Below are 23,157 nucleotides of genomic sequence, written 5' to 3' on the forward strand. Positions count from 1 at the left end.
TGGCTCTTCACCAGCCATTTGGGAAGCTTGTGAGCCTCTGTGTATGTGCAGAGTTCCAGCGAATGGCAGAGCAGGAGGCTTGTGGGTGAAGCTTGGACACAGCTCAGCTTAACCAAAGAAAGATCTTTACTGTACTACAGTAGAATATAAAATACAGACAGCATAATGATATGTGGAAAAGAGTGGTGCACAAGGCTTAACAGCTAATACAAGAAAGAAAAGGATATGGAAAGTTTAATCTCTATCTATCCCTTGAGAGTTACCAAATAGTAAATGAAGCATCTCCTGCAGGGATGAGAGATTGTTGCTTGGGGGGATGGGGGACAGAGGCAAGCCCACCTCTAGCGCCTTTTCTCTCTCTATCCCAATGAACCATACCATAAAAGGCACCAGAGCCTTCTTAAAGCCTCTCTCCAGGGATGGGGGAGGATTTCCCTCCCTTCTAGATGAAGCTGAAGTTGGTTCCCAGTTCCTTCTTTGCAGTTCCTAGTTCCTTATTCACAGAGCAAAACACAAATATTGGGTGAAATTGAAAAGCTCTGTACCCCAAATTAAAGACTGTAGGAGCACATATCATACACCTCCATATTCAATGGACTCTGCCCTCTAAGTGGACATATACTGGGTCCTACTACAAAGACCAGTTCTTGAGTTAACAGCTTCAAAGTAGGGTGCCCCCAGAAAAAATCAATAAGAAAAAAGGGGGGGTTCTGCACCCGAAAAAAAATCTTGGAATTACCCCAAATGACACAGCCCTGCTCTCCAGAGACTGTCCCCTACAAGAGGACATGTGCTGGTGCTGATCCAAACACTGGTTCTGGAGCTATGACTTCTTATTACACGCAACAGCTCTGTGGGGTGGGTTATGCAATGTAAGCTGCTTTGGGTCCACCCAAGCTCCTTCCTGCTCCAAAGCCCAGCTTTTGCTGGGTGACCTTGGGCCAGTCCCACACGCTCAGCATAACCCACCTCACAGGGTTGTTGTGAGTATGGAATGGAGGACAGGTGAACAATGTAAGCTGCTTTGATTCCACACTGAGGAGAAAGGCAGGGTATACCTTGACCAAATGAATATGCCCCCCCTGGTTCCAAGCCATGGAAACACTGTCCACTGCCAATGGAACTGTACATAGGTCTTCCTTTGAAATCTCCCCAGAGACTTGTGGTGGTGTAAGCCTAATTTGTGTGTTCAGGGGCCACATAACCTTTCCTCTTCCTTATTCACAGCTGTTCCCAAGATAAGCTGCTGGGAGACAGCCCCAAAAGGATGACAGTCTCTGGAATTCAGGTCTGTGTGATTTGGGGTGATCCCATGACTGTTTTGGGGGTGCAGGGGACTCTTACCTGTCCCAGTTCCTTATTCACAGCAATTCCCAATACAAGCTTCTGGGAGGCAGGTCAAACAGGAGTTGGTCGCTCCAGAACCAGTGTTTGGATCAACACCAGCACATGTCCTCCTGTACGGGACAGTCTCTGGAGTTCAGGCTGTGTGATTTGGGGTGCTCCAAACATTTTTTTCAGGTGCAGTTACCCCTCCCCCCTTTCTGCTTATTGATTTATTCTGGGGGCACCCTACTTTGAAGCTGTTAACTCAAGAACTGGCCTTTGTAGTAGGACCCAGTATATGTCCACTTAGAGGGCAGAGTCCATTCAATATGAAGGTGCATGATAGGTGCTCTTACAACCTTTATTTTGGGGTGCAGAACTTTTCAGTTTCCCCCAATACTTGTCTTTGACTTTGTGACTAAGGAACTAAGAACTGCAAATAAGGAACTGGGAACCAACTTCAGCATTGCCCCTTCTAGTGAGTTAAAACCAGTCTCTCCCAAACTCCATGACTCAGCTGGCCCTTTGTCACGTAGGCACATGCAGGCCACCAAGCTGGCTTAATGATGGCACCCCAAAAGCTAGAACATTCATTTATCACTCAAAGGATGTTAGTTCATAACAAACATCCCAAGGAGGAGTTAGAGCAAATGGTGTACTGCCCTGCTAGGTTTATTGCCCTCGCCTTCCTACTTTCCAAGGGTTGGATTTGAAAGGTGAATCACAGAGTGATTCGATATCTAAAAAGCCTGCAGGTTTATTTCTATCCTGTTCTGTCTCCTGTCTCCTTCATTTTCTGCAGTACAGGCCTTCAAGAGTAAACAGAAGAAGTGTCCTGCCTTTCCTTGACTTCCCACTGAGTGGCAATGAACTCTGCCTCCTGGGTGCAAAATCTTGTTTGTTCAACTAAGATAGTGGGAACCTCTTCACACATTACAGTTTTTATGTGTACCGTACACCTACCTAAAATACAAAATAAGCTTTGCATTCACATGTTTATAAATGCAAGCACTGAACAACATGCTCATCAGGAAGGTACGACTGGCTACAGCTCCTCTGTACTGTACACTCTATAGCAAACGTGGGGCTGCCTCTGTGCAAAACGGCCTTGAAATACTGCATGTTGCTCATTATAAATATTAACAGTGATAAACACGACCTTTTCCAGTGTTAACTTATGTAAGATCCTTTTCATTTTATGATAGGCAACGACATATAGCTTGAATTTACTTTGCAAGTGGGCTCTCCTTCAAGCCTTTCGTAGAACCACTGTCCTATCCAATGAGAAAGGTAGGTCATATCTTGCATGATTAAGAAAAAAATCACAGCGAAAGGCATTTCTCTGAGCCAGCAATCGAACTCATGTTTTTCTGGCTCTCCCAAGCAGAAGATGCAGTGTGACATTCAAAGAACATGGTTTATGCTAAATCCAGACTGAGAAGAATTAATAAAACACCGGCCAGTAGTATATTCATAAGTAACTTGTGTGAAATTGCAAAGGCAGAACTGGCTGTCGAATGTAGGGCAGGACAAGCTTGGGCTTATCTTAGTTCAAACACACCCAGTGTAATCATGCAACCTTGCCCCTTCGAGAGGAATACAACAGGTGGGGGTGAAATTAAAACACAGCAGTAGAGGACTTTTACATGCCGTGTCAGGGCAAACTGCCACTATGGCAAAATTTACTTTCCAAAGCTTCTACATTACTGGTCAGTCGGTAGTTAAAATTTAGGAATAACCTGATTACATAGTTTGATATCCATAAAGGGTTTGTTGACACCCCCATCTAGTGGCTTTTATGAGGAGTTACAGTATGTCAAAATACCACAGGGTCTGAGAGAGAGAGAGAGAGAGAGAGAGAGAGAGAGAGAGAGAGAGAGATGCAGATGTTTTAGGGTTCACACTGTACTTTCCAATTCTCCCTCTATATGAGTAGTCTCTATAAGAGTTGAGAGTAACTCTGCCAGGAAGATGTGTTTGTATATTCCTTTCACATGGCACTAAGTTTGCTTTGGAACCTCTGGGTAACTTACTGTGGTATAAGTTTCCACAATCAGGGGAATTTAACTTTCAGAAACCCTGATTGACTAGTTCAGAGTAGCCCTGGTATCCAGTGGCTAAAGGTGAGTGGTGGTGATGATCGCCAAACACCTTGTTAACATGAACACCTCATTTGGAAATATATTATCCAGCTTTAAGATCAATGGAAAAGCTACCACATATCTCAATAAGCAACTTTAAAAGATTAACATTCCTTGGGTTGGATCTAGAGCAAATTTTCTACTGATACAAGGTGGAAAAATTATGATTTATTGATGTATAAACAATCATCACTTGCATCAGAGGAACAGACTCACCCCCATGTACACACACTTGTTTAAGCCCATTGGCCTCCCCAAAACGCTGCTCCTGGGGAACAGGAGACCTTCAGGAACGATGTAATGATGAAATCAGGGCTCTGCAGCAGGAAAAGGAATTGCTGGAAATTACCCCCTCCTCTTCCATTAGCAGAAAATTTAGTCTGTATCCAACCCCCTCATTTTGAATTTCAACTTTTTTCTATACCATTTTCTATACCACTGAATATCAGACCTCATCATAGGGAAGTACAACTAAGAGAAAAATCCTAAGCAGATCTGCTCAGAAGGAAACCATTTTATTCAGTGGGGCATTCTACCAGGAAAGTACACTTAGGACTGCACTGCAAGTCACCACTTAACCTAAATAAATTGTAATTATGCACACCAGCAGAAGAACACAAGTTTGTGTCCATTTCAAGTGAGGCAGAATAGAATCAGTATTAAAACAGAATCCCGTAAATTTACTAGAAAGTAAAATAACAACTAAACTGATTTTTCTCCTTTTGATGCTTAGCTTTTAGCCCAAGTTCTTCAATATGGAAAATTATGATCAAATGCATATTCAAACTCTAGTCATATATGCACGCCTGTACCTTTAGCATGCATGATAACTCCAAAGCAGACTATTCAGTTGCTACTGATTGTTATAATTCTTCATCTTCCTGTCTGAACCATTCTGTGTCAAATTTGCCAAACTAACCTCTAATCTTCATGGTACTGATCTTTCATTTAAATGAAAGTTGAAACAGGCTAGATGAGGGGTGTTCCTAACAAAAAGATATCACTTGAACAGACCAGACATCCAAATCTCTTCACTGCCGCATTCAGTGCAGGGCAACTCCAGCTAGCCTCTAAGTCTGGATGAAATTAAAAGTATGCCTTAAACTGAAGTTATGTGGAAAAGGTGGAACAAGAAGAACGTGAAGGGGTTTTGGAGTATAGAGTTATCTGAAAATACATCAATGTAGTGGGATAGCAGAGATGATGGATGGAAACTTTCATTTCAGAAAGCCTGTGGTGTTCTGAAAATCACAGCTCTCAATACCCTCCTCACTTTTAGATTCCACATAATTTCCATACAGAGGAACACCCCACCTCACCGAGATCCATGTTTTACTTCTTTCTGTAGAACAGAAGCTACAATTCAGCCTATCAATTAAATGCTTGAAAACCAACTCATTCTGGTTATCTAAATCTTAAGTTTCTACTGTTGTTCTATTTAGAATTTTCTTAAACGTAGAAACTGGGAGCGTACAAATAATTGCTGGGGAGGGAACAGAAAGAGGATAATCTGGAAACTCCTCTCCCAATGACATCCCCCTGTAATAATTTTAAGTATGCGCGTGTCTTTGAATGCTTGGTGTGGCACAGATGAAGAGGGAGAAAGAGAGGGATGAGTGAGCGAGATGATTGGCTGATGACTGAGAGTGTGGGCGGAGTGAACTGCTGTTTTTAGTAACTGAGCAGAGAGAGAACATTCAGTCTGGCCAAAGCAGGCAAGCCATGTGCAGCCTGAGGGTGTCTATGCATTTCTGAGAGAAATATTGATTCTGGTTTAGACAGGCAAACTGTGTGTGCGCCTGAGAGAAAGCCTATGTATATTTGAGTGAGTGAGTGATCTACTGGAAGCACGCAAACTGTGTGTGTGCCTGAGAAAGTTATGTATATATCTGTGTGACTGAGCCTATGTAAAGAAACTTTAAGAACCAAAAACTATCTTTGAAACCATCAAGCTTAAGTACTAGTGAGAAACCGATATGTTTCTTGTAAAATTAAAAGTTTTTTTTGTTCATCCCAGAGTACATGTTATTCCTATATCCCATTCCTATCCTCAGGGCCACATAGTTCCACAAAGGAGCCTGACACTTGGACACATTATAAAAGGGGAAATTTAAATTAATTATTTTGGAACATAATTCCTGGTGGCAGCAATCTACCCAGAGGGTCTAAGAAGAGGATTAAAGGCAAAATCTAACTGAAAAATAAAGGAGGTCATAACACCCCTCTAGGATTTTATAAAGGCTTAAAAACATTGACCCCTTCCCCCTTTCATTCAATTGATGTTCAGTTACACCAAACATTCCACCTTTCTGGAACATATCTAGTTCTTGTCAGTGCTGAAGTTTTTCTCTTCTGCTTAATTTACAAAGTCTCCTTTTCCAAAATACCCGGGAGTGGATTTGTGGGTGGCTCCATTATGCAGCTTTTATTATCTACAGAGGGGCCAGGTGGTAGATATAGTGATTTACAGAACAGCAGAGAAATTACTTAGCAAGAAAAACAATAGTATCACAAAGAGAGTTCACCACTACTGATGGAATCTCCAGTCTTGTATTTCTAGTAGCTTCTGCATTATTCATGGGGAAACGTAACCTACATCCATAGAAGCCTATTTTATATTTTGGTTTAGATCGCTCTGTATGGTAAAATCCAGCAAGTGGTTTGTAGATAAATGGTCAAGAACTCAGCCTTAAAACTGAAGGTTCCAAAGAGTCTATACTCTTACCCATGCTGTTGAAAATATGTATATGTAGCCATTGACATGAGATAACTGTCTTCACCCTAAATCAGTATCCACAACTAGAGGTCAAGTGGATAGCAATGAATCAAGACAAGACAAAGTTGATGTTTTTCAGCTGAGTCGATATTACAAAGAGGATTCACTTTCCGGTTTTATATTGGGCAAAGTTACCCTTGTGTGATTAAACAGTCATGAAAGTACTTTTTGGTCTTCATACTCTTTGACAAATGGGATAAAGTTACAGCAAAGCGTGCTTTCTTTCAGTTACGTCCAATTATGAAGTTGTCTTCCCTTCTAGATCCTACCAATCTTGCCTTGCTGATCCATGGTACTGATCGATGGTATAACTTCTAGCTTAGATCACTGCAATGTATTCTATATAGGGGTTGTCTTTGAAAGCAATTCAGAAGCATAAACTGGTACAAAAAGACTGCCTGACAATTACTAACCAGCTTTAGCTGCTATGAGAACATACCTGTGCATCACCTTACATCTGACCAGCGCTCTGTTCTGAGGGTTCCTTCCCCCCATTTTGCCAGAAACTGGGCTTTATTTTGTGAAGCACCACACTCAGGGACAGCCTGACTGAGCTCATACAGTACGCTTCATCACTGTAGAGTCTCTTTCATGAGGGAATGTGAGCCATTTCTTTTTCAAGGGGCTTTTTGTTAACATGGAATGAAATTAGCTTTGTTTTGCTATTCAGTGATGTTAGTTCCTTTTTGAGAGGGAAAAATGCTGATTTTTGTGGGTATTTGGTGGTGGTGGGGGTTACGAATTGGGTTTTATTCTGGCTTTGGAGTAGTTTTTGTTTGGATTATTTTTATGTAAGCCACACAATCTTTTTGTGAGTTGCCTTGAACCCTTAAGCATAAACATTTTAAAATGAGCACAAACGTTTTAAAATGAATCAAGTTCTCTCTTGGTACCAGATGATTCTAAAAAGAGATTTGATTGCAAATGTACATTTTTTTAAATACAAAGTCTAAATATTCCTTGTAGATCAAATACTGATCAAATGTTTTTCGTAAGAACACAAAGGGTAGGGGAAACCCCCCACATAAGACCACCGATACAAAAATGTGAAGAATCCCAGCATGTTGTGTCTATGGCATTTAAAAATAGTATGTAAAATATTTTACACAATTTTAGTTTTATTCGGAGGAGGGGAGGAGTCAAAAAGAAAACTTTCCTAGAGTTGGTGGCTTAGAGAAAGTAACAGCTAGAACAAGCATCTCTCTGTGCTATAATAGGAAGGTACCCCTGCCCCCACCCCACCCCGGTGACATAAGTGGTTACAGCTCAGGTCGTGTAAGCAGAAAGTGTGTACAGACCTGGGGTGAGTGGAGAACATTGTGACAAAGCTATCTTTATAATCCCTGCAAAAAAACCAGTCACCCGAGCTTAAAGAAAGCACTCTTTTCACAACCAATGAAAGACTACCGTGTTTAATTTTCCCTCCATGCCCTTCCAGAAACTGCTTTATACTAGCCAATTGGAAATGCCAAGGGTCTTTAGCAAGTCAAGCTTCAGGTTTTTTAGACCATATGGGAGATAAAATATCGTTCCATTATGATATTGCGCCCACAACATTTTTGTTTTTTAGTTCATAGCAACTAATAATGATAAATCATCCTTTCCTCCGTCCCAGCTTTTTATACATTGTTGTAACTGAAAAAACTCCACATGCATATCTACCCCATACCCTGATGAAAACCACTGGCTAGGGAAACCCAGGCAATTTTTTAGCTGGAACAGGGAAGGCATTATCTTGAGGTCACAGGCACAGTCCCTGGCAGCTTGATTAGAAAAGTCCTCTTCCAGAAATACTGCAAAACTTAGCCAATGCCTGTCAGCATGTTATTTGGCTAGACAGAAATGTTGTTCTGACTCACAATAGCAACATATTGGAGAACTGGATCTGTTTAAAGGGAACAGAATTTCTATAGCAGAATGGTCATACGGTGGCCTAAATAATAAGAAGGCAAGATGGGTCTCTACTGAGAGCGGAGGCCTTCTACCTGCGCAGAAAAATGGCAGGCTGTTAGAACTACCCGTATATCTCTCACCCTGAATAAACATTACACACGTGTGCCTACTGTGCTCATGCTACCAGGGATATAATCCCTCCAGTGGCAAGCAGCAAAGCAAAGCTCTGGACTCATAAAGTAACTGTGTTGGCTGAGCAGAAAATGAGCACTTCCTGATCAGACAACACAAGGAGCTTCTGTGCAGGTCTGTTCTGGGGAGGATGTCAAAATGTCACCCTCCTAGGAATCCTCCGGCTTCAGTGCTGCTCTCACTAGGGTCTTCCTTCCCATGGTCACTTCAGAAGTGTAGGGAGATTATGGTTTGTTTCTGTCCCTTGGCTGCTTTGTTTCTGAGCTGAATTCTCTCCTCCCTACAGACGTCCAGCAAATTCTGTAAGATTTGTCTTTTCCTGTTGATTAGCCGTGTTCTATAAATGCGGCCCTTTTCTCATAAAAACTTTTAATTTTGTACCTACTGCTATTTAAATGTATAGTCAGTTGTATTCTCAAAGTAAGCGACCAATGTTCATTAAACAAAAGCATTGCATGATTAATCTACGTTACTGGATTACATGTGCTCCTAAATGCCATAAACTTCCCAATCCCAGCTGAAACTCCTCCTTTGGGTACGTTTGCAGAAAAACAGCCAAGTCTGCCCTCAAGTCATCGAATCATAGGGTTGGAAGGGACCTCCAGGGTCATCTAGTCCAACCCCCTGCACAGTGCAGGAAATTCACAACTACCTCCCCCACACACACACCCAGTGCCCCCTACTCCATGCCCAGAAGGTGGCAAAACACTGTCAGGATCCCTAGCCAAACTGGCCTGGGGAAAATTGCTTCCTGAACCTAAGGTGGCGATCCATTTCAGACAGTTCAGACTGATTTTTAATAGTAAGATTCGAGTCCAGTAGTACCTTAAAGACTAACAAGACACTACTTTAAGGTGCTACTGAACTTGAATCTTCCTGTTCTACTGGAGCCCAACACAGCTACCCCCCTGAAGCTATCTTGATTTTTAATGCGATAAAATCACTGAAGAATTCAAAATTCTGTGTGTTACATCTAGGAGCATCTCTAAGAAAAATCCAAGGACTCACATGTTTCTGTATATCTGAAGGCCAGAAGGCATCTTCCAATTCTTATATCCCTTTCCCTTTAATGTCAGCTGCTTCTTTGCAGAAGAGCTGTTGATTATTCTTTGGCAACGGGCTCTTTGGCGAAGCATTTAGCAGCTTGGATAAAAACTAATTCCTCTACTACGCAGGCAGAAACTGGAAGGAAACTTACTCATCTGCCATTCAGGCTATAGGAGTTCTCTTTTTTTTTTTAAAGTCCTAATAAAAATCAAGAAGAAACTTTGTACACAATGAAGAGTAACACGTAGGAGCTTGCTACAAGTGTTGGCTTCAGGAGCTCTGCTCAAGGGAGTTCATACCAGCTGCAAATCTCCACTTGTGCTCCCTTTCCTCTCCCTGGTACGCATGTAACATGAAACTTCACATCTCCAGGACGACCAACAACAAAAAGAGGGAGAGGGAGAGGGAGAGGGGAGTGCGCACGAGCAAGAGAGCGTACACACTCACAACTCGGGCAGACACAGCAGCTGGCTGTCAGCATCAGGGATAAGAACAGTTGAGCAAGGAAAGAGAATACAGAAAGGGTCAAAATGGGAGGAGAGCTGACATGAAACGAAGACAACAGAAGGGAAAACACAAAGGACAAACATCTAATCGTGCTGCAACACTGGGTAAGGCTGGCTTTCGCCTCTTTTCATCGTACTACAGCACCGAAAGGAGGATTTCACTGTTCAGCTTAAGCCTTTGTCAAGATTTTATTGTGAGTGTTAAAAGAGCATGGAGGACACTTAGGACAGAAGAGCATGAGGGTGGAAGGAGATGAAAATTGGGACAGTCTAATTGTTCAGCAGTAAGAGTGTGCACCAGCTGCATGCTCGCATGCATCCTATGTACTGGGCCATAAACACTTCAATATCAATCAGCAACAAGGAGACAGAGGGAGAGAGAAATTCAAGACTGTTTTGTGAACTAGTCAGTGAGAAAATTTGAGACATCTTACCAGGAATTGGCAAATCGTCTGATCACAGGGATTAGGTTCCTCAGACAATCAGGTAAATTTTGAAGAAATTCTATATAAATTGCCAAATTATGGAGCAATTACTAAACTTTGTAATGCCCTTCCCTCAGAGTAAAATTTCTTGTTGAGCAAGAAAGCCATACTGCCATTGCACACAAATAAGTTTGCCTCAAGATTAAGGACTCTGTGCCAATTAGAAACCGTTCCACATTCCTATACTTGTTTTTGGTTCTTCAGTGCAGTTAGAGTGCAAACAGCTGAGGAAACAGATTTTAATGGAGTGTCACTGAGGAATTCTAGGGGAGTTTGTTTATTTTTTCAAAGTGGATTACTATAGGCAGTAGCTCGGGTGCAGATTTTTCACTTTACTGGGAATTTTGACACTTTGACCACAGCATTCTCTAACCACCAGGAACACTATTTAGAATGGAATATTCAGCGAGACACAAAAACCAGCCAGGGAATGAAATCCTTGCACAGGAACCAGTTTATTATACACCCAACAATAAGGGGCCACCTAATGGGGGTATGGAGGTGGAGAGTGCCCTCAAGTCATAGGTGATTTATGGCAATCCATGGGCGGGTTTACATGGCAGGAGATTAACAGAGGTGGCTTGCCATTGCCTGCCTCTTCGTTGGAGGTCTCCCATCCAATTACTAACCAAGGCCAACTCTGCTGTGTTTCTGAGATCTGATGAGATCAGGCTTACCCGGGCTATCCAGGTCATGGCAATGGAGGTATAAACCCAGGAAAAAGCTTGGTGCCAACCCCATGTCAACTGAGCACTGGCATGGCATGACATAACTGGCCCTACTATCACGGGCTCACTGGCCTGTGTATCTTTTCATATGAGGTGATAATGAGGCCTTTCAAGTTGGGTGTAGATACCCTAAATACACTTACCCATGTAGAGGACCACTTAGTACATCTTAGAAAGTTGATCTCCGGTGGCTATGCCACAAGAAATTAGCCAGTAGCAGTGCAATCCTAAACAGAGTTATGTCCTTATAGGCCCACTAAGTTCATTGGATTTAGAAGGGAGCAACTTGTTTTAGGATCACACTGTAAATTACCACAAGACTCTTCATTGCTTCAGATTAATATAGCAATCCCTCTGGAATTTATGACATAGAGCCTTTGAGGAAATCCTGACCAAGAGAAGCAAGTTGCCACCCATAGTAAAAAAAAATGGGGCATATTTCTAAAGTGCAGCCTCTCAATCTTTTTAATAAATTTGAGTCCAGTAGCACCTTAAAAGTCAAGAAAATTTTCCAGGGCATAAGCTTTTATGAGTCAAAGCTCACTTTGTCAGGTACTATCGGGCAGAGAGCTTTGACTTATGAAAGCCTATACCCTGGTAATTTTTTTGGTCTTTAAGGTGCTACTAGACCCTAATTACATTCTATTACTGCAGACTAACATGACTAGTTGGCTACTAACCTGAAACAATCCTTCTACTAACAGATCACATTAATAGAATTTGCCCTTTTTCCATTTCTATGCAAGTCAGCCCTAACCGTGCTTTATGTTAGCTTTTCTCCCGCATCTCTCATGTGTAACTTACCCAATGAACATTTCACAATTCATGTATGTATCCTATGTCAAAATAGTTCTGAATTCCGTAACTCTAATATAAACAGGGAAGAAGATTATGGGGACATAGCTTTTCTTATGTCACATGCCAGATGGTGAAACTTGCTTGATAAAAATATTCTGAGTTTGACTAAATGCACTCCTTATCTTTGACTGCTTTTAGGACAGTTTATCTGTACTCTCCAGCTTTCTACATTTAGTACATTATAACCTGCAAGACACTGTCACTCAACACTGGGAAGCTGAACTCACAGTACAACCCTAAATAGAGTTACTCCAGTCTAAGCTCAACTCTTCTTAGGATTCCACTGTAAATTACCTGTAGGGTTTTTGAAGTCACACCGTTCTTTTTTTATAGAGCTGACATCTGCTCAAAACACACACACACACACACACAAACACACCAGACAAACAGGTAAGCTAGTTTTGATGCTACCTATCTCAGCTTTACTGACAGATCTTTATCATTTGTTGCCAAAGATGAAATTCAGTAAGTCCCTTATTTCCTTCTTGCACATAAAACCATTTCAATCTAATTGCTGCTGTGATAGCTTTGCATGATTTTTGACTAGCTCCCTAGTATGTACTTTTAAACATTTGGGATGTCTGCAGGCAAACAAAATGAGCCCCAAGTTATGTTCTCCCAAGGGATTTCTTTTCACCACCCAACTTCACGTGAGGCACTTATGAAAAAATGCGGAATGCCAAGTACTTTCAGGTTCTCTCTTACGTGCAAGGGGCGTGGATGATGTATGTCCTGAGAAACCTATCATGCAAATTAATGACAATATTCATGAGCAAAGATGCAATAGTTTAACAGAGATAGTGGCACTTTCAAGGCCAACTCGATTTTATTCCAGCGTAAGCTTCGCCAGAAAAAAAGCAGAAAATTCTTTCTTTAGTCTTTAAGGTGCCACTAGACCCCTGTTTATTTTTTGCTACAATAAGCTAACGTAGTTACCACACTTCAAAATAAGTAAATGGATCGCCCTCTCTTGATAGAAATCTGAATTTCATGGTTCCTGTTATGGACTTTAAACAGAGCCCTCTTTTTGAGGGATCTGTTATTTCTCTTTGCTGAACACTGAAAACAAAAAAAAATTAAAGCAAACATCTAAGAGCAAAGAGTAGGAAAGGCAGTACAAGGGTTTTCTGGCAAAAAATGCAGAAGAGCTTGGCAGAGCCCTTGTCCAGCAGCAAAGGGGAAACATACAATCTGAAACATATGTCTAGGAATCAGAAGGCAAAGCCCTGGCTTGTGTTACCAGCTGTCATACTCTAAAGAGGCCTCTCTGTATCCATAAAGCACAGTTGCCAAAGAGCAGTTGCCAGAGGCTGTGCAGCACTCACACTAGTTATTCACAGCAGGAAACTGACTCTGGTATTTTGCAGAAGCTGCCATAGAACAGCAAGTTGTTCACTTTTCACAAGCATTTGGATTCTGCTCCTTTCCCCAGCCATGCTACAGACTGCCCCATAACGGTTTGCAATAGATCTATTCACCAAGTGAGAGGTGGGCACTCGGGAAAAGATGGGATAACGCCAAAGGCACCCTGGAGATACAAAAGAAACACCCAAGCAAAAAGAAGCTGCAACATAATAAGTAAATGTTAAACCTACGGGAAATGGCACACTTCCGTACAGTTGCATGTGGTCAGGTGACATTTACCATTTGGTTAGGTAGCCTTTGAAAGAAGTACTTATTCCAAACTTTAGCCTTCCTCTTGTGTGGACGAGTGAACAGCTATAGATTAAATCCAGATCAGGAATGCATGAATGCACACAGCTGCACGCACACACACAAAGGTCTAAATCCTGCCGGTCATCCAGCTAGCCAGCCCATTTTGTGCCACACAGCTGCGTAAAGTCTGGATGCCTGACCACATTCAATAGTAGAGGACATCAACAAGGTACTTCCATGTCCTGTCAGATTTAGATGTTACAGGTGAATTTGCACAATCATTTTGTATGAGGACGGGTTAGCATAAATATGCTATGATGTGACAAAATAGAGGCGCAAGCAAAAGAAATTCAGATCCATCACTGAATTTTTTTATGCTTGGTTCTCAGTTTCACTACATATAAACGGTTACTGCATGTTAGCTGGTGGCACTGCAATATCTCTGTAGCTATGCTGTGGTATAAAAAGCATTTCAACAACTACATATGCTCATTTGCTCATTAGTGTGTGTGTTTTAGGTAGTTCTGGTAGTTATATTCTTTGCCTCCAAGTAATCCTAGCTCTGCTAACAAGGTAAACAGGGAACTCTGTCACGGACTTGTAGCTTGGTTTGTAGGGAGGGCGTTCTCCTGACAAAGCCCTATGTAAGAATAAGAAGGAATTTTATTTTAATTATAGAAATAAAACATACAGAGCTCCAGGAAAAAACTGACCTGCATACAGGTCATAAATCATAGGTATGCCACAACCAAACCATCAAGAGACATGAAGGGTGCCAAACTAGTTTCAGTGACATGGTATAGTATAGTTGATTCCTGCAGTTGTCATCACCTCAGTTTAAAGGAGAGCTGTTCTACTGAGGAGAGGACCCACCCCTGTCATTTGGGTGAGGTTCTAAAGCCAACTAACCAACTGTAATTATTTTCTCAAAGAGCAGAGATGATAAACACTGGTGTTTGACTCTACATCTGGAAATTCCTCTGTGGTTCACAGATGGATAAAGTACTCTACAGTTCCCTTTAAAAAGTCAACTGCTTTATAACCTCCTTTCTATATTCTTTGTCGCAACTACCTTTTGACTGAGTTCATTATTTTTCCACTTCATGGGCTGAACACTGACATAGTGTGGTTTATTTGCCCATGGCTTCTGAGGTAGTCACCAGTGTGAGACTTGGATCCAATTCACCTCAGGTCAACGTTCTGTTCCCTGGACCATATTGGTCATGGTGCTGCAAGAGGCAATATTAAAAAGCAAGTGTGTCTTATTTGGTGGCCTTGTACCATCAGTTTGTGGCTATGCTGGGAGATGACAACCATTTCAGCAAGACAATATTCTCATTAGTACATTTTGCAGAGCCATGCGATTTTTTTTAATTGGCAATTAAGTTCAGCTTTGCCACAAGACCACGTTTTGCAGAGTCGTGCAATTTTTTTTTGTTGGCAATTAAGTTCAGCTTCCCTAACAGGACCATTCAAATATTCAGCCACTGCTAAGTCAAACAGACATACACACACACTGCTTTGTTTCATAAGAGAAGAGGATCTCATTTGCCATGCCTGAGAACTTCAGAGTACAAAGATGAATTAGTTAACTAAATAATATTCACATCCCCTATTACAGTTAGTTTACAAGAACAAAGCAAATATTCCACCCTTCAGACCTTTAGAAAGATAGTCTTGAAGTATAAGTTTAAAGTTCAGTCATTGGGAATGGAAATCACTCAATCCAGAGCCAGTAGAAATAGAAGCAGAATGTAGTTATGAGTTTGATTACAGATGGGAAAAACTTCACTCAAAATACAGTCTGTCTTACAAACGAACGTCTCAGTCACAAAACAGGCTGAACTGACATCAAGCTTAGCCATCTCCTCATAATGGAATAGAACCATTGCATAGAAGGCTTAGAATGTCCTTTTCTAGGACACCGTGTAGGAAGACTTCTTCCAAACTTTCAGGAACCAGAAGGAAGTGCTCTAACAAGGCATTTAACAGAGAATACCTTTACTTATTCATCTGCAATTATCCACCAGGTGACAGAGCTACTTACAAGAAAAGCAGATTTATAACTACTGCTATACAACACAATTGCATAAACAAAATACTAACTACTCTGCACTGTACTTAACCTTCATCAGGTGTGAAATGCTAAAATGCTCAGTTGGGGGACAGGGTGTTTTGTGGTTTAGGCAACAGTCACCTGAACAGGCAAGACAGGAACTAAAATAGAGGAGCAGCTGTATACTCTTAAACTATGGCATTTTCCATTATGACACAGAAAGGACTGTATTTATTAGATATTAATTTGCTTGGAATCAACTCCATTACCTTGGCCAGGAATCATGGAAATGGAGGCACAATGAATCCGAAGGAACTTCCCAGGCCAAAGATACAAAAGGTTCTGCTAATGAGGAACTGTGTACTTTAAAATATAAGGTCATCCTTCATCTCTATTTGCAAATGTGATGAATTAACAGGATTCTAAACCAGAGTGTAATCCAAGCTAAAAATTACAAATTGGTCATGTGCCTGGGAACTACTCTGATTAACACACAAGTCTGCAGTCATGTATCACAGGTAGGTGGATAGACTGGAATTTTTTGTGCAAGAAAGAAGGTGGCAGGAGTGAGGTTGAGTGCACAGGAGCTTGGCAACAGTCAGGGGTTGTGCAAAGTATTACTTAACCGTGGTTACATGTGACATCTGAATACAGTCTTAGTCACAGTATATTTTCTCATTTGCTGGAAGGTGAGGGGAAATTCAGAAAATTACTGGATTCTGTTTCCCTGATGGACAAGCCAGCTAGCTGTTAATCAAAGTCACCACTGCCTTGCTGTTAACACTGAAATCCTGCAACTCAGCTACAGTCATGGAAGTACTACAGTCTCCCACATAAAAGAAGATGCAGAAGTTTCGGCACAGAATTCCAAGTCCTTTGACTATAAACATCTAACATGCCTTCAGTTTGGAATCACCAAACATTCTTTCCCTACAAACACGCAAGCAACCATAACAAAGAAGTTCCAATAATTTCCTTTTATAAATTAAAATATTTTCTGGACTATACAATGACATACCCCTGGAGCATTCTGCTTTATACCAAAGTATGAAGGTCTTCTTCCTCTAACAGCACTTTGCCCAGCCCAAAGCCCTATAATGAAAGAATGCTGACGACAGAATGGCTGGGTGGGACTTTCTCAGCAGAAAAAAAAAGATACTCAATAGGAATTAGTTCAGATTAAAATAGGCAAATTATACTTTGAAAAGCAAATCCAAACACCCCCCCCCCAATCTTCTGGTAGAGTACATTTTAAAATTTTTAATAGTTTTCATGCATAACGAAAAACAAACGAATTAAGAGGTTGACTAAACTGCCTGTATGGAAGAGGACAATGAAACAGGTATTACAGGTAATTACTATTTTCTTCTGTGTCTGAAATTTGTTAAAGAATATATTTCCGCTTAAACCACACTATTAAAACAGATTACATTCCCATAAACAGATCAGGACTGGCAGTATTGCCACTAAATGCCATTCCTAGATGCTATTAACGTTTAGAAGAAGTCATGAAGCACTTGAAACCAAAGAACCTTTAAAGGAAACTATTCTCTCTGGAATGAAGTTTAGAATATAGAACACCACTTAGCATATGGAACACACCATATGGCACACAAACACCTCAAGCCTTGTCCAGTGGATTGTCATTTCAGAGGGGAGCACAGTTCTCACAAGCAAAGCATACTTTATTGCTGCACCTCTTAAGAAATGAAAATGAAGAAATGAAGAATTGGCTTTTCATTTATTTGTATGTACATATCATCAGGATACACAAAACTAGCTTAATAAGCCTCCTCCCACAAAGCTGTACAAGAGCTGAAATACCAAGGTAGCATCCTGATATACTTGTTTAGCTGGTGATCTTAGTACCAAAGAAAAGGCAGCTTTCCCCTGGTGTTAGTAATCCAGAGTTATTTACAAAGCTCTCATGTACTCTCCCTCCCCACCCCTTCTGTGTCTTACAAAACGTGTGCTGATACAGGCAGGATGTCTCACAAGGACTTTCAGAATGAACTCTACACTATTGGTGAAAAGTTACTGATCAAGTTCCAGAAACTACCAAAGGCAGATACATTGGAGATTGCATTCTTTTTTGTCATTGTCTTGTTCATCGGTAAGTAGAATGCTTTCCAGACGCTTGCAATTCTCTGGGCTGGTCAGATGCGGTTGCTTTGTTTTCGGGAGCTCTGAACAATATGCTCTTTTGTAAACACCTCCAACTTCAAATCTCACCTGAGTTTTCATGGCTGCAATGCTCAGGATAGGGTTAAAGTTTACATTGGTGAAAATTTTCATGTAGATTTATACTGCTAAATTTCACCTTGCACTTGCATAAATGGGGACAGGATTACACGGAAGAATTCAGCTGCAAGAAGCACCCCTAGTCTTCTGTGAATGATGCCTACGTTCAAAAATACAAAGATACCTAGAATTCTTGCTTAGAAACAGAAGGCTACATGGGAGAGAGTGAATTCGTAACATATAGATAACTGCAGATTCAAGAAAAGCATATGCAAGCCTCTTTTGTCTAGATTCTGTTAAGAACTCATTTCCCATAAAAATTTTAGGAAGAGATTTTTTTTTTTAAAGATTAAAAGGCCACATAAGCTTTTCTGGCTCGAGGTCTAGAATTGCTTCCTGCTCACTGGTGACATAGATACTGTCAAACTAACTCTTTAATCTTCCGGTATAAATAAGGGCAGACTCCCACATCCATGTACGCAGTTTGACATTTCATCATCCAAATGACAAGCTGCGGAATGTTTGAAACGCATTTATTACAAAGCAGCATCTTTAAGGAGATTAAAAAGGTTTTGTATATGGTGTTTTACCAGAAACTGGTGCTTAAGTGATTACTTTCATGTGTGGATGTTGCAGGCATTAAGTTGTTAATATATAAACATGCAAATCAGCCCTGAGGTATATCACATGGAATGGAGCAGTCCGTAGATCTAGTAGTAAAGAAATTATTAACAATTGTCTCAACACTACGGCTAGCAGGAGAAAGAAAAGCAACTGCAGAATGGTCTTCTATTTATTTCATTTATATCCCGCCTTTCTCCCCAACGGGAACCCAGAGAGACTTACACTGTTCTCCTCTCCTCCATCTTATCTTCACAACTTCCCTGTGAGATACATTAGTGTGAGACTGTATGACTGGCCCAAGGTCACCCAACAAGCTTCTATGGCAGAGTGGAGATTTGAACCCGGCTCCCCCTGATCGTAGTCCAACACTAACCACATTGCCTGTTGGATGCTAAAAAGGACATGTTTCTACCACAGTAATTCTTTAGAAATGGTAGAGCCTACTCCTTTCAGCTGTAACTGGTTTCTTTTCCTTTCTGAACCAGATTTTGCAGCTTTTCAGTACACTTGGTGAAGGAACACTTAAGTGGGAAAAAGAGCACGAAACTCTCTTTTTATTTTCACATTGCTTTGACTCTTTGTTTTTATCATTCCCATTGATTTGACTCTTTTATGTTAGAAATCGATTGTATTTTTAAAACTACTTTTATAGAGCACCTCTGATTTGCGAACACTTTACCATTTCTGTACTCATTCTATAAAGGAGGTCACTATTATTCCTAGTTTACTAGTGAGGATACAAAGCTGAGAAATAGTGGTTTGCTCAAGATCGTACAGAAAATTAATGGCAGAGGTGTGACTTGAACCCAAATCTGTCAAATCCAGGTATAAAAGCTGCTGTAGAAGTTAATGCTATTCAAAAATGGAATGCTGTTTTTTTTTTCTTCTACATCTCTACCATGCATGAAATAGACATTTCCTATCTTGCAAAGAATCATGTACAACTAACAGCTGCATGTACCAGGTTGTCTCACTAGACCTTTACTTCGAAAGAACAGTTGTCTTTACTCTTTAAACACTCTGACTGTACGGCTATGATTGTAAAAAGCTGTAAACACTCCTCAAGGTAGCAGAGTTTGGTGTCCTCCCCCTCCTCCCTCTCACACAGAGTTTTCACAGCCTATTAGATTTCTCTACCCTCATCTTCACTCACTTATCAGTCCCAACGTCCTTTATCCTTGTTAATGCTGGCCAGCCTGATACTTCTTATTTAACTGCCGCAGTAAAGAGTTACAACAAGCCACAGTTTGGCCATTCCAGTTCTACAGCTCTGGTCATTAGCAAGTAGTTGGTCATGGCTGTTAGTCATTGCAGGGGACAATAAACAAAGCCAAGAGTGTATAATTAAATCCCGATTTTGTTTTTTTAGCACTGCAAACTGGTTCTGGTTTAGCCTATTTCTTGGTTAGCATTTTCAAGAACTAATATGGTCCCCCCTTTTTTTCTCCTTCCAGCTACAATAATTGTCATGATGATCATAGCCTGTAGCTATTGCTGCTTCAACTGCGGTAATGGGAGCCCGGACCCAAAGGGCAGGAAGACCCGTGTTGGGCCAGTAGCCCATGAGTGAGAGTGCATTTCAAAAGGAACGTGGAAATTCTGAGGAATGACTAGGAAGACTGCTATCCGCCACCACAGGAAAAAACTTGCACAGCAGTTGACTGACAAGATGGTAAAAAGGTGGACGGCAAACACCAAGAGGGATCCTACGTCGACTAGAATTTGGTGTCACAGCCACTGCATGACAATATAATGACGTCATGGAGTCCGCAGTATTGGTCTCTCTGCCTTTGGCGGACATTTTACTATCGAAAAACTAAGCTTGCCATAGCTTGCCTGGATATGGATCCCGACATATAACCAAAAAGAGCAAAAGCAAAAGCCATGAACCATCTTAAGGAAGCTTCCACAGCTGGTACAAAACATAAGAGGATGTAGGGAGATCCTGGGTAGCAGGACGTCCCAGTCTGAGCTCCAAGCGACATGCAAGTACTTAGCACTTGACAGAACAACTACACCATTTCCTTTTTCCTGGCCAACCGTCTATAGCCATAAGATGTCTGACTAAGTAATCCGTTCAGAAGATGATGCCGCTTTGCCGGAAACATATGAGTTCAGAGACGTGGAAGCCGGGTGGCAACAAAGCCCCCAGCAACGTGACAACTGCCAAAGAAAACAATCTATAATGCAGAGCGACTGTCTGCGTAGGGAAGAGGGTCTCCACAACAGTGGGGGGTTTCATTTGTCTACTTTGCAGTGATTGTTAATAAGTAAAAAGAAAATGTTTTATTTCATCTTCCATTCACAGCATCTGCTGTATCTTCTGTTATAAGCATTCAGTATAATGAAAGGGGATCGACAGATAGCCCATTCTTGTGTGGTTAAAATCTGCAGCTATACTGTCTCTGAAAAAAAAGTATTTTCCTATTAATAGTTTATATTTGAGGCAGCAAAATACCCCAGGTTTAAAGCTGCTGCATTTGGAGGGCTCAAAAGAAGAAAAGAAAAAAAGCAAGGGGCAGGACAAACCCTCTTTCACAATCTCTGTCGGAAGCTACTCAGCACAAGGGACCCTAAAAAGGAAGGGCTTAGCTCTTTGGCCCATTCACTTGTGTGGGTATTTCACAAGCAGAAAGAGATGCGAGAGGCAACAACGAGGGCAGTGTTAATTGAGAAAATGTGCAGAACAGCTGTTCGGTGGAATTATGGCAAACGGTAAAGCAAAAGCATAGCCAAAGAACGAATAGTAAAGTTTATAACTGTAAGTAAATTTCTTCCAGAAAGACGGCCCTTGTGTATGTTGCATTTCTCTTTTAGTGAGCTTCAAAGAAGCAACAACTGAGCTTGATATTTGTAATGACAAACAAAAAAGGCAGGAAGAGGAACTGTTGCAACAAAAAGTCTATTAAATGATATTCCTTTCATTGCTGCAGGTGGAGTTCATCAGGTTATCTATACCCAATCCCCTATTTCAGAGATACTCCTACTTAACAGCTTAAAATAGTCCAAGCCAGGGCTTTCCAAACATGTTTGGATACGGAGTCCCTACACTGTGTTAAAAATTTGGTGGAACCCTAAAAAATTGTATTTTAATTCACTAAGTGCCATATATGCGTGCATGTTTGTGTACACATAAACACAAAGGACCCGCATGGACTTGCAAGGGAAGGGGGATCTCATTTTGCCCTCATCCACTTTCGTCTTCCTGAAAGTTCCTACACTTTCCCCTCTTTCCTGCTTCCTCCTCTCCCTTCCCACCCACCAGCCAACCTAACTTTTATCTGCCCCCCTGCCTTCATTTTTCCTGCTTTCCCTCACTTGGCATCTGGGAAAACTATGGCCAATTTGTGAAGTGCCAACTGCCAAGCCCAGATCCAGTTGCCCAAGGAATTGTGAGAAGCAAGTCCTGCATCTTCTCCCCACACAAATTCTTCTTTCTCTCTTCCTTGTAGCCCTCATATGCTCTCTCCTTTCCCTGCTTCCTTTTCTCTTCCCACCCGCCAACCAACCTACTTTTCTCTGCTCCATCTTCAGCTAAATGTATTATTGATTTACGTCATTTATGTCCCGCTGTTTCTCTCCAATGGGGACCAAAAGCAGTTTATCCTCAGAACAACATTGTGAGGTACGTTACAATGCGAGTGTGTGACTGAGACCGGCTCAAGATCACCCAGTAAGTTTCCATGGCACAGCGTGGATTTGAATCTGGACTCATAGATCCTAAACTGAAACTCTAACTGCTACACCACGCTGGCTTTCATGTGGTGGCTGCCGTTGGAACAGTAGTGAGCAACTAGGCACAGATAAGCCAGGGAAGCTGCGTGGTAGCAAGTTACGTGGTTGCTGCTAGGCTTAGCCACACTGAGTCCTCCTCAAAGGCCAAAACAGTCCTGTAAAGGGCCCTGCCTCCCCTCCCCCCTGCATTTAACCGATAGAAACCAAAAACTGAGACCAGACGATACTGTAGGGGATGCCTTGCACCAGCCATAGAGGATATTTGTTTCTTAAAATTACAACCAGTGCTTCTGTTATTTTGGAAGTTTTAGCTGCAATGCACTTTTTTTTTACATTTCATATTTTTCTGCAAATCTGGGATTTTTCTCAGGTTGGTAGAAAGATGTTTTGCCTGTTCGTGGCTCCAATCTCTGACTTTAAGTATATACAGACAGGGCCACTTATACATAGCTCGTTAGTATTCTATTTTTATTTCTTTTACACACTGTTTTCCCCCAAGAAAACTACTACAAAATTAGCAGCAAAACTTCTGCATACTACAAACTTAATGGTTTTTATTACTTCCTACTTGCTAGAGATGGCAAAACAAGAACAAAAACACAAACAACTGATCTGTAAATGGGCCGCTGCAGTCAGTGACAGCCAGAAGTACAACTGGCACTGGCCGGAACTCCAGGAGAAGGTGAAGGAGTTCCCCTGCCCTAGTTTCCATGAAGCCCCCTTGTGCTGCCTCCCCTAGCACCTTCATAGAAAAACATCACGGCCAGACTTCCCCTCCCCTCTAAATGCAAATTTCCCTGGGATAGTATAACGGTCCATAGCAGCAAAAACAAGTGTTCACAACAGTTATGCTCACTTACCCGGTCATAACCTCCTTATTATTTGTCTCCTAA

The 23,157-nt window shown here is 41.4% G+C and overlaps 2 protein-coding genes across 3 annotated transcripts in view; one reads left to right on the top strand and one right to left on the bottom strand.

The window, feature by feature from the left end:
- The window catches only part of RECQL5 (RecQ like helicase 5), a 60,971-nt gene that overhangs the window by 16,254 nt on the left and 21,560 nt on the right, over positions 1-23,157 (bottom strand). The gene's annotated exons all lie outside the window — the stretch shown is intronic.
- Positions 9,821-21,453, top strand: SMIM5 (small integral membrane protein 5). Its single transcript, XM_054976171.1, has 3 exons — positions 9,821-9,986; positions 17,646-17,777; positions 19,984-21,453. The coding sequence occupies exons 1-3, from the start codon at positions 9,923-9,925 to the stop codon at positions 20,097-20,099; spliced, it is 312 nt and encodes a 103-aa protein (XP_054832146.1). The 5' UTR covers positions 9,821-9,922; the 3' UTR covers positions 20,100-21,453.

The sequence above is a fragment of the Eublepharis macularius genome, chromosome 4, assembly GCF_028583425.1.
Source record: "Eublepharis macularius isolate TG4126 chromosome 4, MPM_Emac_v1.0, whole genome shotgun sequence".
Taxonomy (NCBI): domain Eukaryota; kingdom Metazoa; phylum Chordata; class Lepidosauria; order Squamata; family Eublepharidae; genus Eublepharis; species Eublepharis macularius.